At 47.3% G+C, this 20,088-nt stretch overlaps 1 protein-coding gene across 2 annotated transcripts in view; it reads left to right on the plus strand.

Moving 5' to 3' along the window:
• The first annotated feature begins 11,068 nt into the window (after nucleotides 1–11,068).
• prkcba (protein kinase C, beta a) overlaps nucleotides 11,069–20,088 on the plus strand; it is a 48,250-nt gene continuing 39,230 nt past the window's right edge. Inside the window, exons 1-3 of one of the 2 annotated variants that reach the window (XM_042341027.1) lie at nucleotides 11,069–11,181; nucleotides 11,212–11,448; nucleotides 12,121–12,152. In XM_042341027.1, the coding sequence (XP_042196961.1) occupies nucleotides 11,285–11,448; nucleotides 12,121–12,152 (196 nt within the window). In that variant the 5' untranslated portion in view covers nucleotides 11,069–11,181; nucleotides 11,212–11,284. Of the gene's footprint in view, nucleotides 11,449–12,120; nucleotides 12,153–20,088 lie in introns of both variants that reach the window. The other variant, XM_042341026.1, reaches the window with a different exon arrangement.

Below are 20,088 nucleotides of genomic sequence, written 5' to 3' on the forward strand. Positions count from 1 at the left end.
CAATATTTCTAAATCTCTCAGTTGACTTACAATAGAATACTTAAAAGTTAGAGGTAGAAAAGCAGGGTGAAGCAAAAGGAGCAGGAAGTGAGCAATAGACAAGCATTGAAAGAATACAACAATGAGAATGAGAATCTTTGCATTTGAAATAGCATCTTATCATGTCGTTCAGACGTCCTCTGAACTCCTCTCCCTCTGGCCTTCAACCCTCACCGACCCCTCTTCTCCTCTCTCCCTCCTCCACAATACCCTCTCCTCCACACTCGATACTCTTGCCCCCATCACTTCCCGCACTGTCTCCTACTCCCGCTCCTCCCCCTGGTACACCACCCACCTCCGCTCACTGAAAAGCCAGGTGCGGGCTGCTGAACGCACCTGTGTCAAATCTGGCCTAACGGTCCACCGACAAATCTGGCTGGACCTCCTCAAAATTTACCGCTCCACTCTAGCCTCGGCCAAGTCGTCCTTCTACTCCAGGATAATCCTGGAGGCGAAGAACAACCCCAGGCTACTGTTTTCCACCACAACCCGACTCCTCCGTCCCCCCCGCCACCCCGCGCAGGTCATCTCCTCCAACCTTCACTGCGAGGAGATGCTGGATTTCCTTGAATCCAAGATCAAGGGAATCCGCTCCGCGGTCACTTCCCCTCCAACTTCCACCCACCACCCACCCCTTCCCTCCCACACTCCGACTCCTACCCATCCTCCCCTACACACCTTCGTACCCGTTTCCCCACCCTCTGTCACTGAACTCATCCTATCCCTAAAACCAACCACCTGCTCCCTTGACCCCATCCCCACTCCACTCCTTATCTCCCAGCTCCACTTTCTTGCCCCACATATCACTGACATCATCAACCTGTCCCTCTCCTCTGGCTCTGTCCCCATTCCATTAAAAACTGCCATCATCACGCCCACCCTGAAAAAACCCTCCCTTGATGCGTCGCAGCTATCAAGCTACCGGCCCATCTCCAACCTCCCCTTTCTCTCCAAGGTCTTGGAAAGAGTTGTCGCCTCCCAACTGCGCTCTTTCCTTTCCACCCATTCTCTTTTCGAACCCCTTCAGTCAGGTTTCCGTGCTGCCCATAGCACAGAAACTGCCCTGGTCAAGGTCACCAATGATATCCTGACCATCTGTGACCAGGGCTCCCTCTGTCTCCTCGTCCTCCTCGACCTATCGGCAGCATTCGATACGGTCGACCACGCTATCCTACTCCACCGCTTGTCCTCCCACCTCAACCTTCAAGGCACTGTCCTTGAATGGTTTAGGTCGTACCTTTCTCACCGTCTTCACTTTGTCTCGACGAATGGCTTCTCCTCCACCCCCCGCACTGTCTCATGTGGTGTCCCTCAGGGCTCTGTCCTCGGTCCCCTCCTCTTCACCCTCTATATGCTCCCCCTTGGTGACATCATCCGCAGACATGGAGTTAACTTCCACATGTATGCGGATGACACCCAACTCTACCTTTCCTCCTCTACTCTCAACTCCACGACCACCGATGTCCTGACAGCTGCCTGTCCGACATCGAGTCCTGGACGAGAGACAACTTTCTTCAGCTCAACGTGCGAAAAACCGAGGCCCTCCTGATTGGCTCACGTCAGCGCCTCCGCACCTCAGGCGCTGACACCATCAGCATCCAAGGCTGCACTCTCCACCTCTCAAAGCCAGTCAGGAACCTCGGCGTTTTGTTCGACCCTGAGCTGTCCTTTCTCCCTCACATCCGCACCACAACTGGCACCGCCTTCCATCACCTCCGGAACATCGCCAGACTACGGCACTACCTCACCCCTCACGCTGCTGAAACCCTGGTCCACGCCTTTGTCACCTCAAGGCTGGACTATGGGAACTCTCTCCTCGCCGGCCTTCCCGCCACCTCCCTCCACAAGCTGCAGGTCATTCAGAACTCTGCAGCTCGTGTACTGTCCCGCACCAGGCTTCGGGACCACATCACTCCCACCCTCGCTCGCCTCCACTGGCTCCCCATCCCCCAGAGGATTGATTTCAAGATCCTCATCCTCACCTACAAGGCCATTCACGGCCTTGCTCCCTCCTACCTCTCCAACCTACTATCCCCCTACCTACCTGCCCGTACCCTCCGTTCCTCTGGCTCCGGTCTGCTCCACGTCCCCCGCCCCAACCGCCCTACCATCGGTGGTCGGGCCTTCAGCCTCTCAGCCCCAGGCTCTGGAACTCCATCCCCCAGTGCCTTCGCCTTGCTTCCTCCCTTTCCTCCTTCAAGGCCGGTCTCAAAACCTTTCTCTTTGACCGTGCCTTCAGCTCCCCTCTCGACTCTCTTCCCCCTCCTCGCTCCCTCCCTTCCCTCCCCTCACCCTGACCATTTCCCCCCTCCTTGCTCCCTCCCTTCCCTCCCCTCACCCTGACCATTTCCCCCCTCCTCGCTCCCTCCCTTCCCTCCCCTCACCCTGACCATTTCCCCCCTGCTCGGGTCATGACCCAACTGTGCAGCGCCTTGGGACGTCCTCCTGACGTGAAAGGCGCTTTATAAATGGAATCTTGTTGTTGTTGTTGTTGTTCTTAAAGGCCTTCCTTCACAGGATACACTGTAAAGTGAATTGACTGTGTATTTTGTGGGCAAAACGCGGCAGCCAATTGCGCACAGCAGTGTCACCTTGACATGTCAAAGCATTTCACGAGCAATTACTATCAAGTGTAACGACTCTTTTTATAGGAAACACGCCAGCCATGTCTGGCCATTGTTCCTCTGAAGTCTCCTCCTTTGTTTCTCCAGAAGCTCCCAATAAAGTGTTGTCACATACTGAAAAGCTCAGACATGTTAAACATACAGATGGTAGATTAAGGGCCAGTTACTTTGAGAAAATTAATCTTAAAGAATCGCTTAGATGAAGGTATTAAATGTTCAGTCTATGGACAGGGTTATCAAGTTGCCTATTCAACGAATATAAACTTTAAGCGCCATGAGATGCCACCCTGTGTGAAGGCTGTTATATAAATGTCAATGCAAGTTGTTGTTCTTGTTCCCGCGCAGGTCATTCAAAATTCAGTAATAATAATAATCCTTGCATTGATACAGCTCCTTATCATGTTTTCGAGACGTCTCAAAGCCCTTCACAGAATGTATTGCAAAGTGAATTGACTGTATATTTTGTGGGCGAAACGCGACAGCCAATTGTACACAGCAACGTCCCACAAACAGTCCTGGATTGAAGTGACAAAATTATTTTTTTTTGAAGGGAATAGCACTCCTGGAAAGTGATCCGCCGATCGACGAACAACTGGGTTCCTACTTACTGCTGGGTAAACAGAGGCATGTGTGTGTGCAGTAAGGAATCTTGCTTAAGGTTTCACCCGCCCATGGCCTCTTAATAATAATAATAATAATAATAATCCTTGCATTTGATATAGCGCTTTTCACGTCGGGAGGACGTCCCAAAGCGCTTCACAGAACACACTGTAAAGTGAATTGACTGTATATCTGTGGGCGAACCCGGCAGCCAATTGCGCACAGCAATGTCCCACAAACAGTCGTAGATTGGAAATGACCAATTTATTATTGTTTGGGGTTTTGGAGGGATTATTATTAGGCGTGTGGAGTAAGGAAACTTGCCCAAGGTTTCGCCCTGTCTGGAATTGAACCCAGGTCTCTCACTTACAAAGCGAGTGCTCTAACCACTGAGCTACAGGACTCTTTCTATGTTATCATATTCTAAGGATTCTATTTTGGCACGACTCACATTATTTTATGGCTGTCAAAATTCAACACTATTCCTTGCAATATTCCCAGAAACTCTGCATATTTGACAATAAAATAATAATAACAACTTGCATTTATACAGCGCCTTCCACGTGGGGTAGCGTCTAGAGCGCTTCACAGCGGGAGGGGGCGAGGCAGAGGGATTGAGGGAGAGAGCTCCAGAGTTCCGGGGTGTGATGGCTGAAGGCACAGCCACCAATGGTGGAGCAGAGAGGAATGAGGGACAAACAGGAGGCCGGAGCCAGCCCAGGGGTGGCAGCGGGTGTTGGAGTGCGGGGGTAAGCAGGTTGGAAAGGTAGGGAGGTGCGAGGTCATGAAGGGATTTGAAAATGAGTGAGAGGATTTTGAAATTGATGCATTCAGTAATTGGGAGCCAGTGGAGCCTGGCAAGGACTGGGATGATGGGGGTACGGAGTTTTCTTCGGGTGAGAATCCAGACGATGGAGTCCTTAATTAGTTGAACGTTGTGTATGATGGAGCTGGGGGGACCAGCGAGGAGGGTATTGGAATAGTCCAGCCGGGAAGTGACGAAGGCGAGGACGAGGGTTTCAGCAGCTTTTGTTATGAGGTACGGACGGAGGAGGGCAATGTGGTGGAGGTGGGAGGAAGACGGTCCTGGTCAGGGAACAGATGTGGGGTAGAAAGGAAAGCTGGGGATGGAACCTGACGCCTACGAGATCAGAGAGTCTGAGGGACAGGCCGGGGAGGTTGAGGAGTTCAGACCCGCAGGAGAGAAGACGTTGACGGGAGCCAATGAGTATGGGCTTCAGTCTTGCCGACATTGAGTTGTAGGAAGGTTTTGCTCAACCAGGTCCTGATGTCCGCCAGACAAGCCTATAAAACATCAGTAATAATAATAATCCTTGCATTTGGTTAACATTAATCAGTAGTGGCTGTGAGATATGCAAATTCAACACCACATTACACTGGGTAATTGTCAGCTCATGTCTTCAATCTTCTGCAAAGGAAGAACATTGTAACAGATAAGAATTAGCTATCTTGTGGGACAAGAGTTAAAAAAAAGTGTTGCAGAGAGCAACTGCTGTGTTCTGAATAAACCCCTCAATGTGCAAGTCATTGAGCAAGCACTCCCTCCTCTGCGTCCTCTAGCGAACTTGTTGGAAACAAGAATTATTTCTTCAACCAGCTCGAAGACTGAAGACTGAGACCCGTAGCTTAGTGGTTAGAGCACTCGCCTCGCAAGCGAGAGGACCTGAGCCCGATTCCCAGGCGGGTCAAAACCTTAGGCAAGTTTTCTTACTTCACACCCTCTGTTTACCCAGCTGTAAGTAGGAACCCGGTTGTTAGTTAATTGGCGGATCACTTTCCAGGAGTAATAATCCCTTCAAAAAAAAAGAATAAGAGGGAGGGGGGGAGGTGACCTTAAGCACGATCAAAAAGGAAGGGCTTTAGGTGGGATTTGAAGGTGGGGAGGGAGAGGACAAGGCAGAGGGGTTGAGGGAGAGAGTTTCAGAGTTTCCAGGCGTAGTGGCTGAATTGGTATTGAATGCTTAGATATAGACTGAGCATTCAATACCTTCATCCAAGTTATTCTTTAAGATTAATTTTCTCAAAGTAACAGGCCCTGAATCTACCATCTGTGTGTTTAACATGTCTGAGCCTTTCAGTTTGTGACAACACTTTATTGGGAGCTTCTGGAGAAACAAAGGAGGAGACTTCAGAGGAACAATGGCCAGACATGGCTGGTGTGTTTCCTATAAAAAGAGTCGTTACACCTTGACAGTAATTGCTTGTGAAATGCTTTGAGATGTCAAGGTGATGATGAGGCCCTATAAAAATACAACATTGTCACTAACATAGCGAAAGACAAGGAAGGGAGAGAGTGATTGAGAGAGAGAGGGTTTGGAGACCAGAGGGGAGACATTATCGGTCTGTTAGGTGTGTTTTTTGCTATTATTCCAAGGAGTATGAGATTACAGTGAGCAATCTAATTGAGAACTTCATGTTCACCATTTAGCAGTTTATGAGCAGAATTTGAACCCTGAAATGAGATTATTGTCTGTTAAAATCATCCTTTTTACTTGTGAAATACATCGTGATTTTCACATTTGATTTGATTTGAGATTTTAGCTGACGGTGTTCCTCAGTTTGGTCGCTAGCAGGCATTACTATATTCTTGTTGTCACTCGATGATAATATTCACAGTAAATTAAAGGATTAAAGATTGTGGCATAATTACTTCAAGTACTGAAGGAATAAACGACTGTTTTTGGCACAGTGATACCTTTCTTCATTTCCCCTTTTATATTTTTACATCTTGCTCAGTATTTTTGGGGGCCAGGCGGATGTCTGTCACACACAGAAACCCATCGCCGCTGCTTAAGAGTCTCCAAACCGAACTGAGATTTCCACACATCCCACCTACACATAGAAATCCCAGAGATAGCTTGTTAGAATGGAATGCGCTCACTCCCCTCTCTCTCTCTCTCCCTGGTAGGACACATCCTGCTTACCTAATTCTGGAAAGTATTAGGCACAGGTTGGCGAGAGCCAAGGCTTGGGGGGAGCCCAGAGTGTGCGTTGGGGTAACAGCTGGAGTCTAACTGGCTACGCAGCAATCAGAGCGAAGAGTTCTTTCATTAGTCACCCTCACTTCCAGGAACCAGAGATAATAATAATAATAATCCTAAAACCAGGTAAAATCACACAGCTTGCTATTGCGAGCACTGTCCGGCTAGCTTTTCCGCTGCTTGTCCAGGTACCTATTAGGGTTTTGGCTTGCAGGGTTAACAAGAGCCGAGTGAGATGATTCCCTGCCCTTCCATGTTCTGCCGATGAGCCTGGCTGCCTGTGCACAAGCGAGAGGTCCTGGGTTCGATTCCCGGGCAGGGCGAAACGTTGGGCAAGTTTCCTAATTCCACACGCCTCTGTTCTCTAGCAGTAAGTAGGAACCCGGTTATTAGTCGATCGGTGGATCATTTTTCCGGGGGTAATATTCCCTTCAAAAAAAATTACTCAATCACTCAATCCACGACTGTTAGTGGGACACGACTGTGCGCAAGTGGTTTCACCCACAAAATACAATTTACTTTACATTATATTCTGTGATGCACTTTGAGACGTCTCAAAGACATGATAAGGTTCAATATCAAGTGCAAGGATTACTATATTATTATTATCTTGCTCAGTACTTAAGTGTCTATTACAGCTGGGGCAATGCTGACTATCTGTAATATGTTGCATTGAGGAAGAAACCTAATCCGATGAGTAAACTGAGATGCTTCTCTTCTGGAAACACATAGTTCCTTTGCAAACCCCAAGCTGTGTGTTGTATTGTGGATATGTTTTTTCTCCACACAACAAAAGCATGACAGTTCCTTTGATGTCGGTAATAAAAATACTAACACCCACAATGTAAACAGAGTTAAGAGCTAATCACTAAGCTACGGGTCTCCACGTAGCATAAAGGTTAACGTGATGGACTCGCAAGTGAGGGGACCTGGGTTCGGATTCCTGAGGGGGCGAAATCTTACTCCACATTTTTACCCAGCAATAAGTAGGAACCCGGTTGTTAGTCGATCGGCGGATCACTTTCCAGGGGTAATAATCCCTCCAATTTTTTTAAAATATCTCTCAATCCACGGCTGTTTGTGGGACGCTGCTGTGCACAATTGGCTGCAGTGTTTCACCCACAAAATACACAGTTACTCCACTTTACAGTATATTCCGTGAAGCGCCTTGAGACGTCTCAATGACGTGATAAGGCGTTGTATCAAATGGTAGGATTATCGTTATTATTATTACTTATTTTCCTGCTGTTTATGAAGAATCAGAAGAAACACCAGTCTGTGTAATGTGCCCTTCCCAATTCCCACACTTTGGAAAAGAGACTATTATTTGGATGGGGGGGGGGGGGGGGGCGGGGCAGCAGTTATGTAGCCGTCAGTAAACCAAGTAATTTTATTTGCCTTTTATCTAACATTAATTCCACAAGCCTGTGTAGCCATGGTAACGGGCAGAACAGAATTATTGTTTTTAATGGATGAGAAGTGTTTTAGCGAAGGGAAAAGAATGAAATGGCAGCTGCAACAGGGGCTGATGTGCTTATTCAGTACCTTATTGTAGTTGTTTGGTATCGGCCTGAGGCAAAGGAAAAGGAGAATAAAAATAATAATAATCCTTGCATTTGATATAGCTCCTTATCACATCTTCGAGGCGTCTCAAAGCGTTTCACAGAGTATACTGTAAAGTGCATTGACTGTGTATTTTAAAATTATTAAAATGTATTTATTTATTTGAGGGATAAAAATATTTATATTTGTTTTTTTGTATGAAATAATATTAAATGTTTTTTATTTTATAAAAACAGAGAATATTTCATTGCTCCCGGTCAGAGATATAGTCCAGCGCTGGCTTACATCTAGGAGTTAGTTAAAGAAATCTTGTTCCAAACACCCAACGAACAAGAACACAGAGGAATAACAATGTATTCCTTCCTGGAAACATTTTATGATATTTATTATACATTGTATATTTATTGTAAAATAATCAGAGCAGTGCTCAACACAGTGTAGCCATACGGTACATTGTTACCGAGAAGCTTGTTTCAACAAAAATAACTGCAAATGGCCTTTCACATCGGGAGGACATCCCGAGACACTGGACAGTCAGGGATTTGGACCCGAGCCGGGGGTTGGCATCGGGAAGGGTGAAGGGCTGGGAAGGTAGGGGTAGGAGGGTGACTGAAGGCTCGGTCGAAGAGGAGGGTCTTGAGACGGGCCTTGAAGGAACCAAGGAAGGGAGTGAGGCAAAGGGACTGTGGGATGGAGTTCCACAGCTCGGGGCCAGATAAAGACCTGACTATTCAAGGGCCTCTGGATCACAAGCTGTGAGAACACAAGGCACTGATGTGGTCAGTACGTCTGAACTCCGAGATTGCATTTTTTTGGCTACTTTATTTAAAAGTTCATTTAGTTTTATTCGAAACAATTCTAATGACTATTTCTTTGACAGGAATCTCTCTTCAATGGTGCACTACCTGAGAAGTCTCACAGCCTAATAGTTAGCGCATTCGCCTCGCAAAAGAGAGGAGGCGGGTTCGATTCCCGGGCGGGTCAGGGTAAAACCGTAGGCAAGTTTATTCAATCCACAAGCCTGTGTTTAAGTAATAACTAAGAACCCGGTTGTTGGTCGATTGGCAAATCGCTTTCCGGGAGGAATAATACTTCCGAAACAAACAAACAAACAAAAAATTGGTCACTCAATCCACGACTGTTTGTGGGACGCTGCTGTGCGCAATTGGCTGCCGCGTTTCGCCCACAAAATACAGTCGATCCACGTTACAGTATATTCCGCGAAGCGCTTTGAGACATCTCAGCGATGTGATGAGGCGCTTGCGAGGCGAGGGCTGTAACCACGACACTACAGGGCTCCAATGTTCAGCCTGTTTCGTTTTTTTTTTAAAAATAAAAATGCAGTGAGACAAGTCTCTGCTTATTGAGCGCACAGCTTCCAGGCTCCATCGTCTGTTAGAATACACTTGTTGAAAATAGATTTCCCCGAATAGATGTGTTTCAATACGATAATTGAAAAAAGAAAGAATGGGTAATACTGCATCTCTTCTTCTCTGTTTGCCATTAAATTGCTAAACCATTTTCTTTTGTTTGGGCCAAATGTAAGACTAAAGCAAACAAGGACGCTGTACAGACTCCTTAGCATCCGTACGTTACTAAGCAACACAATGCACAGCCAATGGGATTGGGACATGGATTTATTTTCAGCAATCTAAGAATTAATTTCAGGGGATTTAAGACCCACATCTATTGTTGGGAGCTGTAACAGCAAGTCACAGTTGATAACAATACCAAAATGTGCCTGTGCAGCAGAGCCCATCTTGTGAACGCTGCAGTGATGCTAAAACACGGGGACTGATGGGGTCAAAGCTGTCCTTGCATCTCCTGTTGTCCCGTAGCGAAGTGGTGAGAGCCCTCGCCTCGCAAGTGAGAGGACCCGGGTTCGAATCCTGGGCGGGGCGAAACCCTACGCAAGTTTCTTTACTCCGCACACACGCCTCTGTTTACCAGCAGTAAGTAGGAACCCGGTTGGTGGTGGATTGGCGGGTCACGTCAATCCACTACTGTCTGTGGGACGCTGCTGTGCGCAAGTGGCTGCCGTGTTTCGCCCACAAACATACAATCAATTCACTTTACTGTGTATTCTGTGAAGCGCTTTGAGACATCTCAAAGACGCGATAAGATGCCGTATCAGATGCCAGGATTATTTTTACAGTATTACTACTAATCTACTAATATTCCACTTCTATTTATTCCTTCCAGTCGGGAGTAGGATTAGCGCCAACAACAACAAGAAGAACACATTACATTTACACAGTGCCTTTCACATCGGGAGGACATCTCAAGGTGCTGGATAGTCAGGGATTTAAACCCGAGAAGGGGGTTGGGATCAGGAGGGGCGTGGAGGGCAGGGAGGGTGGGGGTAGGAGGGTGACTGAAGGCGCGGTTGAAGAGGAGGGTTTTGAGACATGCCTTGAAGGAGGTGAGGGAGGGAGGGAGGGGGAGACGGAGGGATTGTGGGATGGAGATCCAGAATGAAATAGGGATAAAAGTTACACAGACTTCCCTCTTTCTTACTCACTCACTGCCCTGGACCCAAACCAACCAAACCAAACCATCCATCACCTGTTGCAAACCGAAGCAACTGGTTCCCAACACAAACCCAATTGGAAAATCAAACCATTTGATATTCCTGATTTTTTTCTGGGGTTTCTCTTAACTCTTGTGTGTGTGTTTTTTCTATGATAAGAAATAAATAAGAGCAATGGCTTTGCTGTGTAATGATGTCAATGTGGGTGTGAGAGAGGGAGAGAGAGAGGGAGGGAGGGAGAGAAGGGAGAGACAGAGAGAGAGAGAGGGAGGGAAGGAGGGAAGGGAGAGAGAGAGAGGGAGTGAGGGAAGGGAGTGAGAGAGGGAGGGAGGGAGAGAGGGAGGGAAGGGAGTGAGAGAGGGAGGGAAAGAGGGAAGGGAGTGAGAGAGGGAGGGAAGGGAGAGAGAGAGAGGGAAGGAGGGAAGGGAGTGAGAGAGAGGGAGGGAAGGGAGAAAGAGAGAGAGAGAGGGAGGGAAGGAGGGAAGGGAGAGAGAGAGAAAGAGGGAGGGAAGGAGGGAAGGGAGTGAAAGAGAGGGAGGGAAGGGAGAAAGAGAGAGAGAGAGAGAGAAAGAAAGAGAGGGAAGGAAGGAGGGAAGGGAGTGAGAGAGAGGGAGGGAAGGGAGAAAGAGAGAGAGAGAGGGAGGGAAGGAGGGAAGGGAGTGAGAGAGAGGGAGGGAAGGGAGAAAGAGAGAGAGAGAGAGGGGGAGGGAGGGAAGAGGAGAGGAGAGGAGGAGCGAGTTGACGTTGTTGGGTTGGTTTCAGTGAGGAGCAGTGCTCAGTGTGACACAGACACACACAGAGCAGAGGAGGGGGAGAGTGTGCGGTGTGTGTGCGGTGTGTGTGTGCGGTGTGTGTGTGTGTGCGTTAACCTTGAGCGGTATTCGCAGGGAAAGCAAAGGGCGGGAAAGAGGGACCGAGAGGAGGCGATGGCTGACAGCGGCTCCGGGATGGAGGGAGAGGAGACCGTCATTCGCTTCGCCCGCAAAGGCGCTCTCAGACAGAAAAACGTTCACGAGGTGAAAGACCACAAATTCATCGCTCGTTTCTTCAAACAGCCGACATTCTGCAGCCACTGCACCGACTTCATCTGGTGAGACACCATCAGCACAGCCGCCAACCACATCACACTGTGCCTTTGCCCCCCTCTCTCTCTCTCTCTCTCTCTCTGTGCCCCCCTCACCCCCTCACCCCCTCACCCCCCGCCACCACATCTCATCTCAACTGCACGTATTCTCTCCCTTTCCCCCTCTCTCCCCCCCTTCTTACCCCCTCACCTCTGTGTCCCCCTTCTTACCCCTCCTCTAACCCTCTATCCCCCTTCTTACCCCCCTCCTCTATCCCCTTCTTGCCCCCCCCCCACCTCTGTCCCCCTTCTTACCCCTCTATCCCCCTTCTTACCCCTCCTCTACCCCTCTATCCCCCTTCCTACCCCCTCCTCTATCCCCTTCTCCACCCCTCTATCCCCTTCTTACCCCCTCCTCTATCCCCCTTCTTCCCCCCACCTCTGTCCCCCTTCTTACTCCTCTATCCCCCTTCTTACCCCCTCCTCTATCCCCCTTCTCCCCCCCCCTCTATCCCCCTTCTTCCCCCTCCCTCTATACCCTTCTTCCCTTCTCTATCCCCCTTCTTCCTCCCCCTTCTCTCCCTTCTTCCCCTCTTTGCCCCCCCCCCACTCTCTCCTATATGCCCCCCTCCTGATCTCATTGACCAGTCTCTCTCTCTCTCTCTCACTCTCTTTTTTTTAATTTTTCTCTCGAAACAGGGGCTTCGGAAAGCAAGGTTTCCAGTGTCAAGGTGGGCGACCCTCTGTCTTACACTAACAACAAACAGTGTGTGAGATGTCAGGTTTGGACAATGAATGAATGACAGTGTCTCTATCTGTGCCTTAAAATAATAATAATAACAATAATAATAATAATCCTGGCATTTGATACAGCGCCTTATCCTGTTTTCAAGGCGTCTCAAAGCACTTCACGGGATATACTGCAAAGCGAAACCCAGCAGCCAATGGCGCACAGCAGCGACCCATAAACAGTCGTGAATTATGTGAACTGTTTTTTTTTATTTTTGGGATCGATTATCACCCCCGGAAAAGAGATCTGCTAATCGACTAACAACCGGGATCCTGCTCACTGCTGGGTAAAAAGAGACGTGCGGAGTAAGGAAACTTGCCCCAGGTTTCGCCCTGACCCGGGAATCGAACCCCGGTCCTCTCGCTTGCGAGGCGAGTGCTGTAACCATTGAGCTACAGGACACCACTAAAATCACCAACACATTAGCCTTGAACCTCCTGTAGAGTTAACATCTTGATTCCCACTCCCTCTTCCCACTGGGAACACCGTGTTTTCTGCTAATAATAATTATAATAATAGTCCTGGTAATTATTCAAGACACTTAATAAACTGCTGAGGTGAAATAGACAGGAGATGAACTGATCAAGGTGCATTGACCTGCAAAGTGACATGCTGCCTGTTTACTAACTAGTCTGGTGATTCCTGATTATGACGGTTATTACAAAACACACCTATTCATTGCTATTTATTACTTTGTTTTATTGGACTTTTAAAGTCTTTCTTGTTTCCCAGATCCATCAGGTGGAAAGTCATGAGGGGGTGGGAGGGAGAGAAAGACCAGTTTCATGATGACTCTTAATGTAAATTGGTTTCAGTTTTAATAACTTTTCTCCCCAGTCTCTGTCTCTATTCCTGTACGCCTCTTAGTTTCCACATTTGTCTCTTTTTCATCTCTCTTTTGCTGTCTCTCCCTCAATTGATCAGAAGTCTCATACTCCCATCGAACTACTGTCCCTCTGTCCCATTCCACATTTACTCCTGATTTATTCTCTTAAATCTTGTCATTGTTTTTTTAAAATTTCTCTATCTGAGTGGTGCAAAACCTGTTTAAAAACTATTAACTGTGAAACAACCATCATCAAACCTGCTAGAATTTGAAGGTTTCTGCCTTTAGCTCAGTTTATAACCCACTCTCTCAAACACACACACACCCTTTCCTCTTTATAAACGGAAGCAGTGTGTGTGTGTGTGTGTGTGTGCAGGGTAAAGACAGAAGCTAACAGTTTTATATTTGACATCTGAAGAAAGCTTTGGTAAGCTGAGTTGGGGTGGGGTTTGACTAGAGGAATGCCAATAAAAGAATTCTACTTTGGAGTACCACAAACAACAACAATAATAATAATATTAATACTCCTTGTATTTGATATAGTGCCTTATCGCGTCTTCGACACGTCTCAAAGCGCTTCACGGAATATACTGTAAAGTTAATCGCTTCTATATTATTAGCAGCAACTTGCATTTATATAGCGCCGTTCACACGGTTAGTGTCTTGCAGCATTTAACAGTAACACTGTAGAGGGAGTGTCGCTACACATATACCTGTTGGAGCAGTTTTGAGCTGTGTTTTTTTTGTCCCATTTTATTTGCTTCTGTGGTAGAATCCTAAATGCCCACAGGAGGGAAAGGAGGCTGTTTGATCTATCATCCTGTGCCTGCTTTCTGAAGGAGCAATAATAATATTAATAACAATCCTTGCATTTGATATAGCGCCTTATCACGTCGTTGAGACGTCTCAAAGCGCTTCACAGAATGTACTGTAAAGTTGAGTGACTGCATTTTTTGTGGGCGAAACCGGTACAGAAGTGTCTCCCAACCAGAATGACCAAACGTTACTTTTTTTATCCATTGAAAAATCAATGCAATTATTATTATTATTTATTATTATTACTAATAAAAGTCTTCCCGGAGGGTTTGCCTGTTTGATAAGTGGAACTACTGAGTAATTGTGTAATGGTTCTTTTTTTAAAAAAAGTACGTAATATTTTGTCCCTGGAGTTCCGCAATCTATTAAAAGATTTGGAAGCGACGGAGATTTTGCTGTGTATTTCCGTGGATTGGAACCTGGCTGTTAGCACGGGCTGCTGTGTACATCATTGTACATACTGTAATTCACAGATTGACTGTGAACAGATGGCAGCGTCTCTATTTACAAAATATTGACAACTTGTTCAAAACTTCAAACTGGAATCAATTTGAAATACAGTTTGTGGATTGCCCCAGGACCATCTCGTCTCGATGCCTGGTTATTTTTATAATAAAACTGTTTGGAGATGTAGACGAGAGAAGATGAAAGGTGCAACCTTTAATGTTCTTCAGCTACTCAAGTTCAGAAAGACCAGTTACTGAGAGCAGGAAATCCTCCCGCACGGCTCCTGTAAACCCTGCAAGCCAAAGCACTAACGGGTAGGGTGGCCCACAACATTGCCCGCCTCCGCCACTGCCTCTCACCGCAGGTTGCCGAGACCTGATCCATGCTTTCATCGCGTCCCGGCTTGACTACGCCAACTCCCTGCTCGCTGGACTTCCCAACTCTTCCCTCCAGAAGCTGCAGATTATTCGGAACTCTGCAGCTCGTGTCTTCCCCCTCACCAGGCTCCGTGAACCAATCACCCCCGTTCTTACCCGGCTTCACTGGCTCCCCATCCCTCAGAGAATCAAGCACAAAACCCTCCTCACCTTCAAAGCACTCCATGGTCTTGCTCCCCCCCCACCATCTCTATGACCTCCTAACCCCACATCAGCCTGTCCGCTCCCTCCGCTTATCGGACACTGGCCTGCTTCAGGTCCCCCGCACTTCCTGCCCCACCATTACTGGTCAGGCATTCAGCATCTCTGCCCCCATGCTCTGGAACTCTATTCTACAATCCCTCCATCTCACTCCCTCTCTTGCCTCCTTCAAGTCCCATTTAAAGACCTTCCTCTTCGACAGCGCCTTCGGCCACCCTCACACCCTCACCCCACCCTGCCCTCCAACCCTCCTGACCTCAACCAGCTCAGGTCCCAAAACTCCTGGTTGTCCTGCGCCATGGGATATCTCTGCGACGTGTAGGGCGCTATACAAGTATCATTTGTTGTCCTAGCTGGACAAGCAGAGGGAAAGCTTGCCAGACAGTGCCATCAATGGCAGTTATGTTGTTTTAGCTGGTTAGACTGCAGCAGTTCCCCCAACGCACACTCTGGGGTTTCCCCAAGCCTTGGTTCTTGCCAAACTGTGCCTAATACTCTCTGGAATTAGGTAAGCGGGATGCCTCCCTCCAGGGAGAGAGAGAGCACATTCCATTCCAACAATCTATTTCTGGAATTTCCATGTGTAGGTGGGATGCATTGAATTACTCAGTTTAGTTGGGATACTATTAAGCATCGGTGATGGGTTTCTGTGTGTATCAGACACCCGGCTGCAAATCAATAGTTCAGAAATAGTATGTCAATGATGTAACATTAAGTTTGTCAAACTTCTGTGCAATAGGGACCGTGAGAGGATTGTAACCTGACTTGTGGTTGTTCACACTGAAAGTTTTTCATACGATGTAGAGGTTGAGTGGGAACTAATAGTGAGTGAGTGCGTGAGTGAGTGCGTGCGTGCGTGCTCCAAACATATGTCACGCTTTTCATTTATAGTCTTTGATAATGAGAGTTGAAATGACAATTAACTTTTACTGGCCTGTCTCCTTACATTATTTCTTCCTTGCCACACATCCAGTCCCTGTTCAGCAGGGACTCCCAAGGTTCTACCCCGCATGAAGGGCGCTATATAATAATAATAATTAATAATCCTTGCATTTGATACAGCGCCTTATCACGTCTTCAAGACATCTCAAAGCGCTTCACAGAATACACCGTAAAGTGAATTGACTGTATATGTTGTGGGCGGAACGCGGCAGCCAATTGCGCACAGGGGCGTCCCACAAACAGTCGTGGATTGAAGGACCAAGTTTTTTTTTTTTTTTTTGAATGGATTATTACCTCCAGGAAAATCGATCCTTCAAGCGACTAACAACCGGGTTCCTACTTACTGCTAGATAAACAGAGGCGTGTGTGTGGAGCAAGGAAACTTGCCCAACGTTTCGCCCTGCCCGTGAATCGAACCCAGGTCTCTCGCTTGCGAGGCGAGCGCTCTAACCACTGAGCTACAGGACTCCACAAGTTGTTGTTGGTGGCGGTGGATGCAGAAGAAGAGCTCTATGACAGTCAGAGAGCAGATGATCTCCCCGGCTGTTTTCACGTTGACAGAAACATTCACCGGCTCATAATATATCAGAATCCCGTGGTGAATCTCCCGTGAATCTCACGCAGTGAATAATGGATAGTGGGAAGTGATTAGAGGCCGCAGTAAACTGGGAGACATAAACTATGCCACAAGAGATGAACTTTGCATCTTATATGTCAATCAAACCTCCAGATAAGATTACAACATTACAATGACTCTGTGTGGGTATCTGTTGTATTTTATGATGTGCGATGTGCAATTTATTGGATGGCATTATTCAGTGTCGGATCACTGTGCAGGACTCCCAAATCGCAAGGTGCTGAGATACAATTTGAATGATTAATAATTGCAATATAATCGCTCGCTGTAAATGTATCCAGCAATAATTAGGAGGAGGATTACCATAGGGTTCTGTAGATGGTATAGAGTGTACACAGATACTTGCTCTCTAGTTTAGATTGAAATCAAAGATGCACTCACTCTGCACATGCCGCCCGTGTACTCACCCGAACTAAACTCTGTCCATCCCCCATCACACCAGTTCTAACCGGGCTCCACTTGCTCCTATCGACGAATGGATCGATTTCAAGACCCTCACCCCTGTTTTCCAAGCCCTTCATGTGCTCTCTCTTCAACCTGCTTAATCCCCAGCTTCCTGCTTGCCCCTCGTGCCCTCTGCTGTAGTATCGGTGATCGCTCTTTCAGCCACTACGCCCTGGAACACTCTTCCTCTATCCCTCTGCCCTGCCCCTTCCTTCCCCATCTTCAGATTGTGTCTGAAGTCCTTCCTCTCTGACCTGGTGCCTGTGGTCAGCTCCCTCCAGCTCAGCTCTCTCGTCCTCTGCCACTGTCAGGCGTTCTGGGACGCTGCCCTGCATGAGTGACGCTGTGTAAACGCACGTTATTGTTGTCACATCTATCTTGATGCTTTGACCATCTACTACTTTGCTACTTTGTGCTGGAAAGAAGGTTTGATGGCTCAGGTTTTTTTTTATTTGATTTTTTTATTTAAAACACTGTCCCGTCTCCCAGAGGATCGAGTTCAAGATCCTCATCCTCACCTTTAAAGCCCTCCACCTTTCAGTGTGGGGGGGTTCAGAGAGCTGCAGAAGATACCAAATGGAACAGAGAAAGTAAATCCTTAACAACAGAGTTGCTAAGACGACCATAGGGCTCAGGTTTAGAAGGAAACGTTAGGGCAAGAATCAGGAACTATACTTTACACAAAGCGTAGGCAACGGCTGGAACGGGTTCCCAGGAAGCGACGTCTCATTTAAGGAACAATTTGATTCTGTAATGAGGAGATGGTAGAGAGCTTATTCCAGAAGAATGAGATCAAATTGGTCTAACTGCCTTTTCTCATTCAAACCTATCATCATCATCAACAGCAGACTTACAGTATTATACACTGTGGCACCTTTTATGTTGGGAAGATGTTCCAAGGCACTTGTGTTATAAATGGTACAAGATTAAGGGCGATTGTTGAGCTGGGCACCTGTGTGCTCGCTGGCCACCAAAGGGGGTGAGGTGGAGATGAGTCCTGTAGCTCAGTGGCTAGAGTGCTCGCCTCATAAACGAGAGGAACCAGGTTCGATTCCTGGACAGGGCAAAACCTTAGGCAAGTTTCCTTACTCCCCACGGCACTGTTTACCAAGCAGTAAGTAAGAACCCGGTTGTTAGTCGATTGGTGGATCTCTTCAATCCACACCTGTTTGTGGGTTTTGCCCACAAAATACACAGTCACTCTACTTTACAGTATACGCTGTGAAGTGCTTTGAGACATCTCAACGATGTGATAAGGTGCTGTATCAAAAACAAGGATTATTATTATTATGTAATGCAAAATGGCTGCTGTTGGGAGAATGTTCTTTGTTTTAAAAAAACCAACAAACTACATTTACACAGTGGCTTTCATGTCAGATGGACGTCCCAAGGGGATTTGGGCCCGAGCAGGAGGGGTGGAGGGCAGGGAGGGATGGAGGGCAGGGAGAGGTGGAGGTCAGCGAAGGCAGGGGTTGGAGGCTGGCCGAAGGCACAGTCGAAGAGGAGGGTCTTGAGACGTGCCTTGAAAGAAGGCGAGGGAGTTGGCAGTTGCTCAGCTTGCCTCTGGAGCTGTTTCGAGGATTCTCCCATCTCCAGTGCCATGCTCCGAATTCCTCTGTCTCCTGTTGAGTACGAGTTAGTCCAACTTTTGAATCAAAATAAATCTCTTTTTGCTTTCAATGCACTGCTTCGTAACCTGCAGCTCCAGCTTTCTGTTCCATGTGCTTGTCATTTCACTATGGCTCCCCCGATCTCACTTACGATTGCAGGGAGAAACTAGCCATCACCAAGGGTACGACAGATAAGATGGCACAGGACTGCTGGTAGGGATGATGGGATGAGGATGTCAGGTGTTAAAGGCATTGGAATCATTTTACTCATTAATTACTTAGTGCGGAGCTCGGGCAACCTCATTAGTGGGATAATATCTTCTCAAATGCCTCAACTCGTTTGTTCAGAAAGAAAAATATACTGCGGATTCTGGAAATCTGAAATAAAATGTAAACACTGGAAACGCACACTAGGTCAATCGGTATCCAAACAGAGAGAGACAGAGAGAGACAGGAAATGGCCTTGACTTTTTTCCTGTTTGTGATTTGTCCGGTCAGTGTTGGTTGCTCCTGTTATTTAGCACATTGTTTCCCGATGAGGAGGATAATGGCAGCTTCGCTAACAGCAGCAACGACAACTTGCATTTACAGAGTGCCTCTCACGCAGGGCAGCATCTCAGAGAGCTTGACAGTGGCGGAGGTCCAACGAAATGGTTGTGTTGTCATCCTCGTCCAACAGCCGTTTGTGCAAAAGCATTCCAAGCAAATAATTAGGCAGATAGTACATGGAGCAGAGGATATAACTGAGTGGTTTCACTTCAGCTTGTAGTTGTTTGCTGGGAATATAATAATCCCTTGTCTTTGTGGTGGAAATCTGGAACTCTCTCCCCAAAAGGCTGTGGATTATGGCTGGATCCATTCCACATCTTCAAGACGGAGGCAGATAGGTGTTTGTCAGGTCAGGTTATCAAGGGATACGGGGCAAAGGGTCGGTAACTGGACCTTACAGATCGGCCATGTTCCTCTAAAATGGCAGAACAAGCTAGAGGGGCTGAATAGCCTACTCCTGTTTCTGTGTCTGTGTACTTATGTATTCAGCGGACATTTCAAAGTACCTTGTGGATAAATATTCTCGAGTGTAGTGACTGTGTATTTGAGATTGTTGGCCAAGATACCAGGAGAAACTCCCTTCACTTTTCCTGTAAAAATCTTTAAGGTCCACCTGAACTGGGAAACGGGAACCCCGAGTTTTCACGTCTCGTCTGAAAGACTGACGCCTCTGACAGCGCGACCCTGCCCCAGTCAAGTGTAGTGACTGTATTTTTTTTAGGGTTTTTTTTTTACACACACTTTACAGCAAAGACTCTGAGCTCCAAGTTCCTTCCGACCCCAGTTCCACCCTCCGAGCCAAGTTATTGTTCTGCTAAGTTCCAAAAGCTGCTGGTGTGAAAGTCTGGATTTGAACACTCGCTCGTTTCGTGCGATTTGCTGGGAGTGTGTTAGTCAGGGCCTACCGCTGGGTTCCGCTTCTGCAGGTCAGGCAGCATCCATGGAGAGAGGAAAGTGAGTTAACGTTT

This window comes from Callorhinchus milii, unplaced genomic scaffold (assembly GCF_018977255.1).
Source record: "Callorhinchus milii isolate IMCB2004 unplaced genomic scaffold, IMCB_Cmil_1.0 Scaffold16, whole genome shotgun sequence".
Taxonomy (NCBI): Eukaryota; Metazoa; Chordata; class Chondrichthyes; order Chimaeriformes; family Callorhinchidae; genus Callorhinchus; species Callorhinchus milii.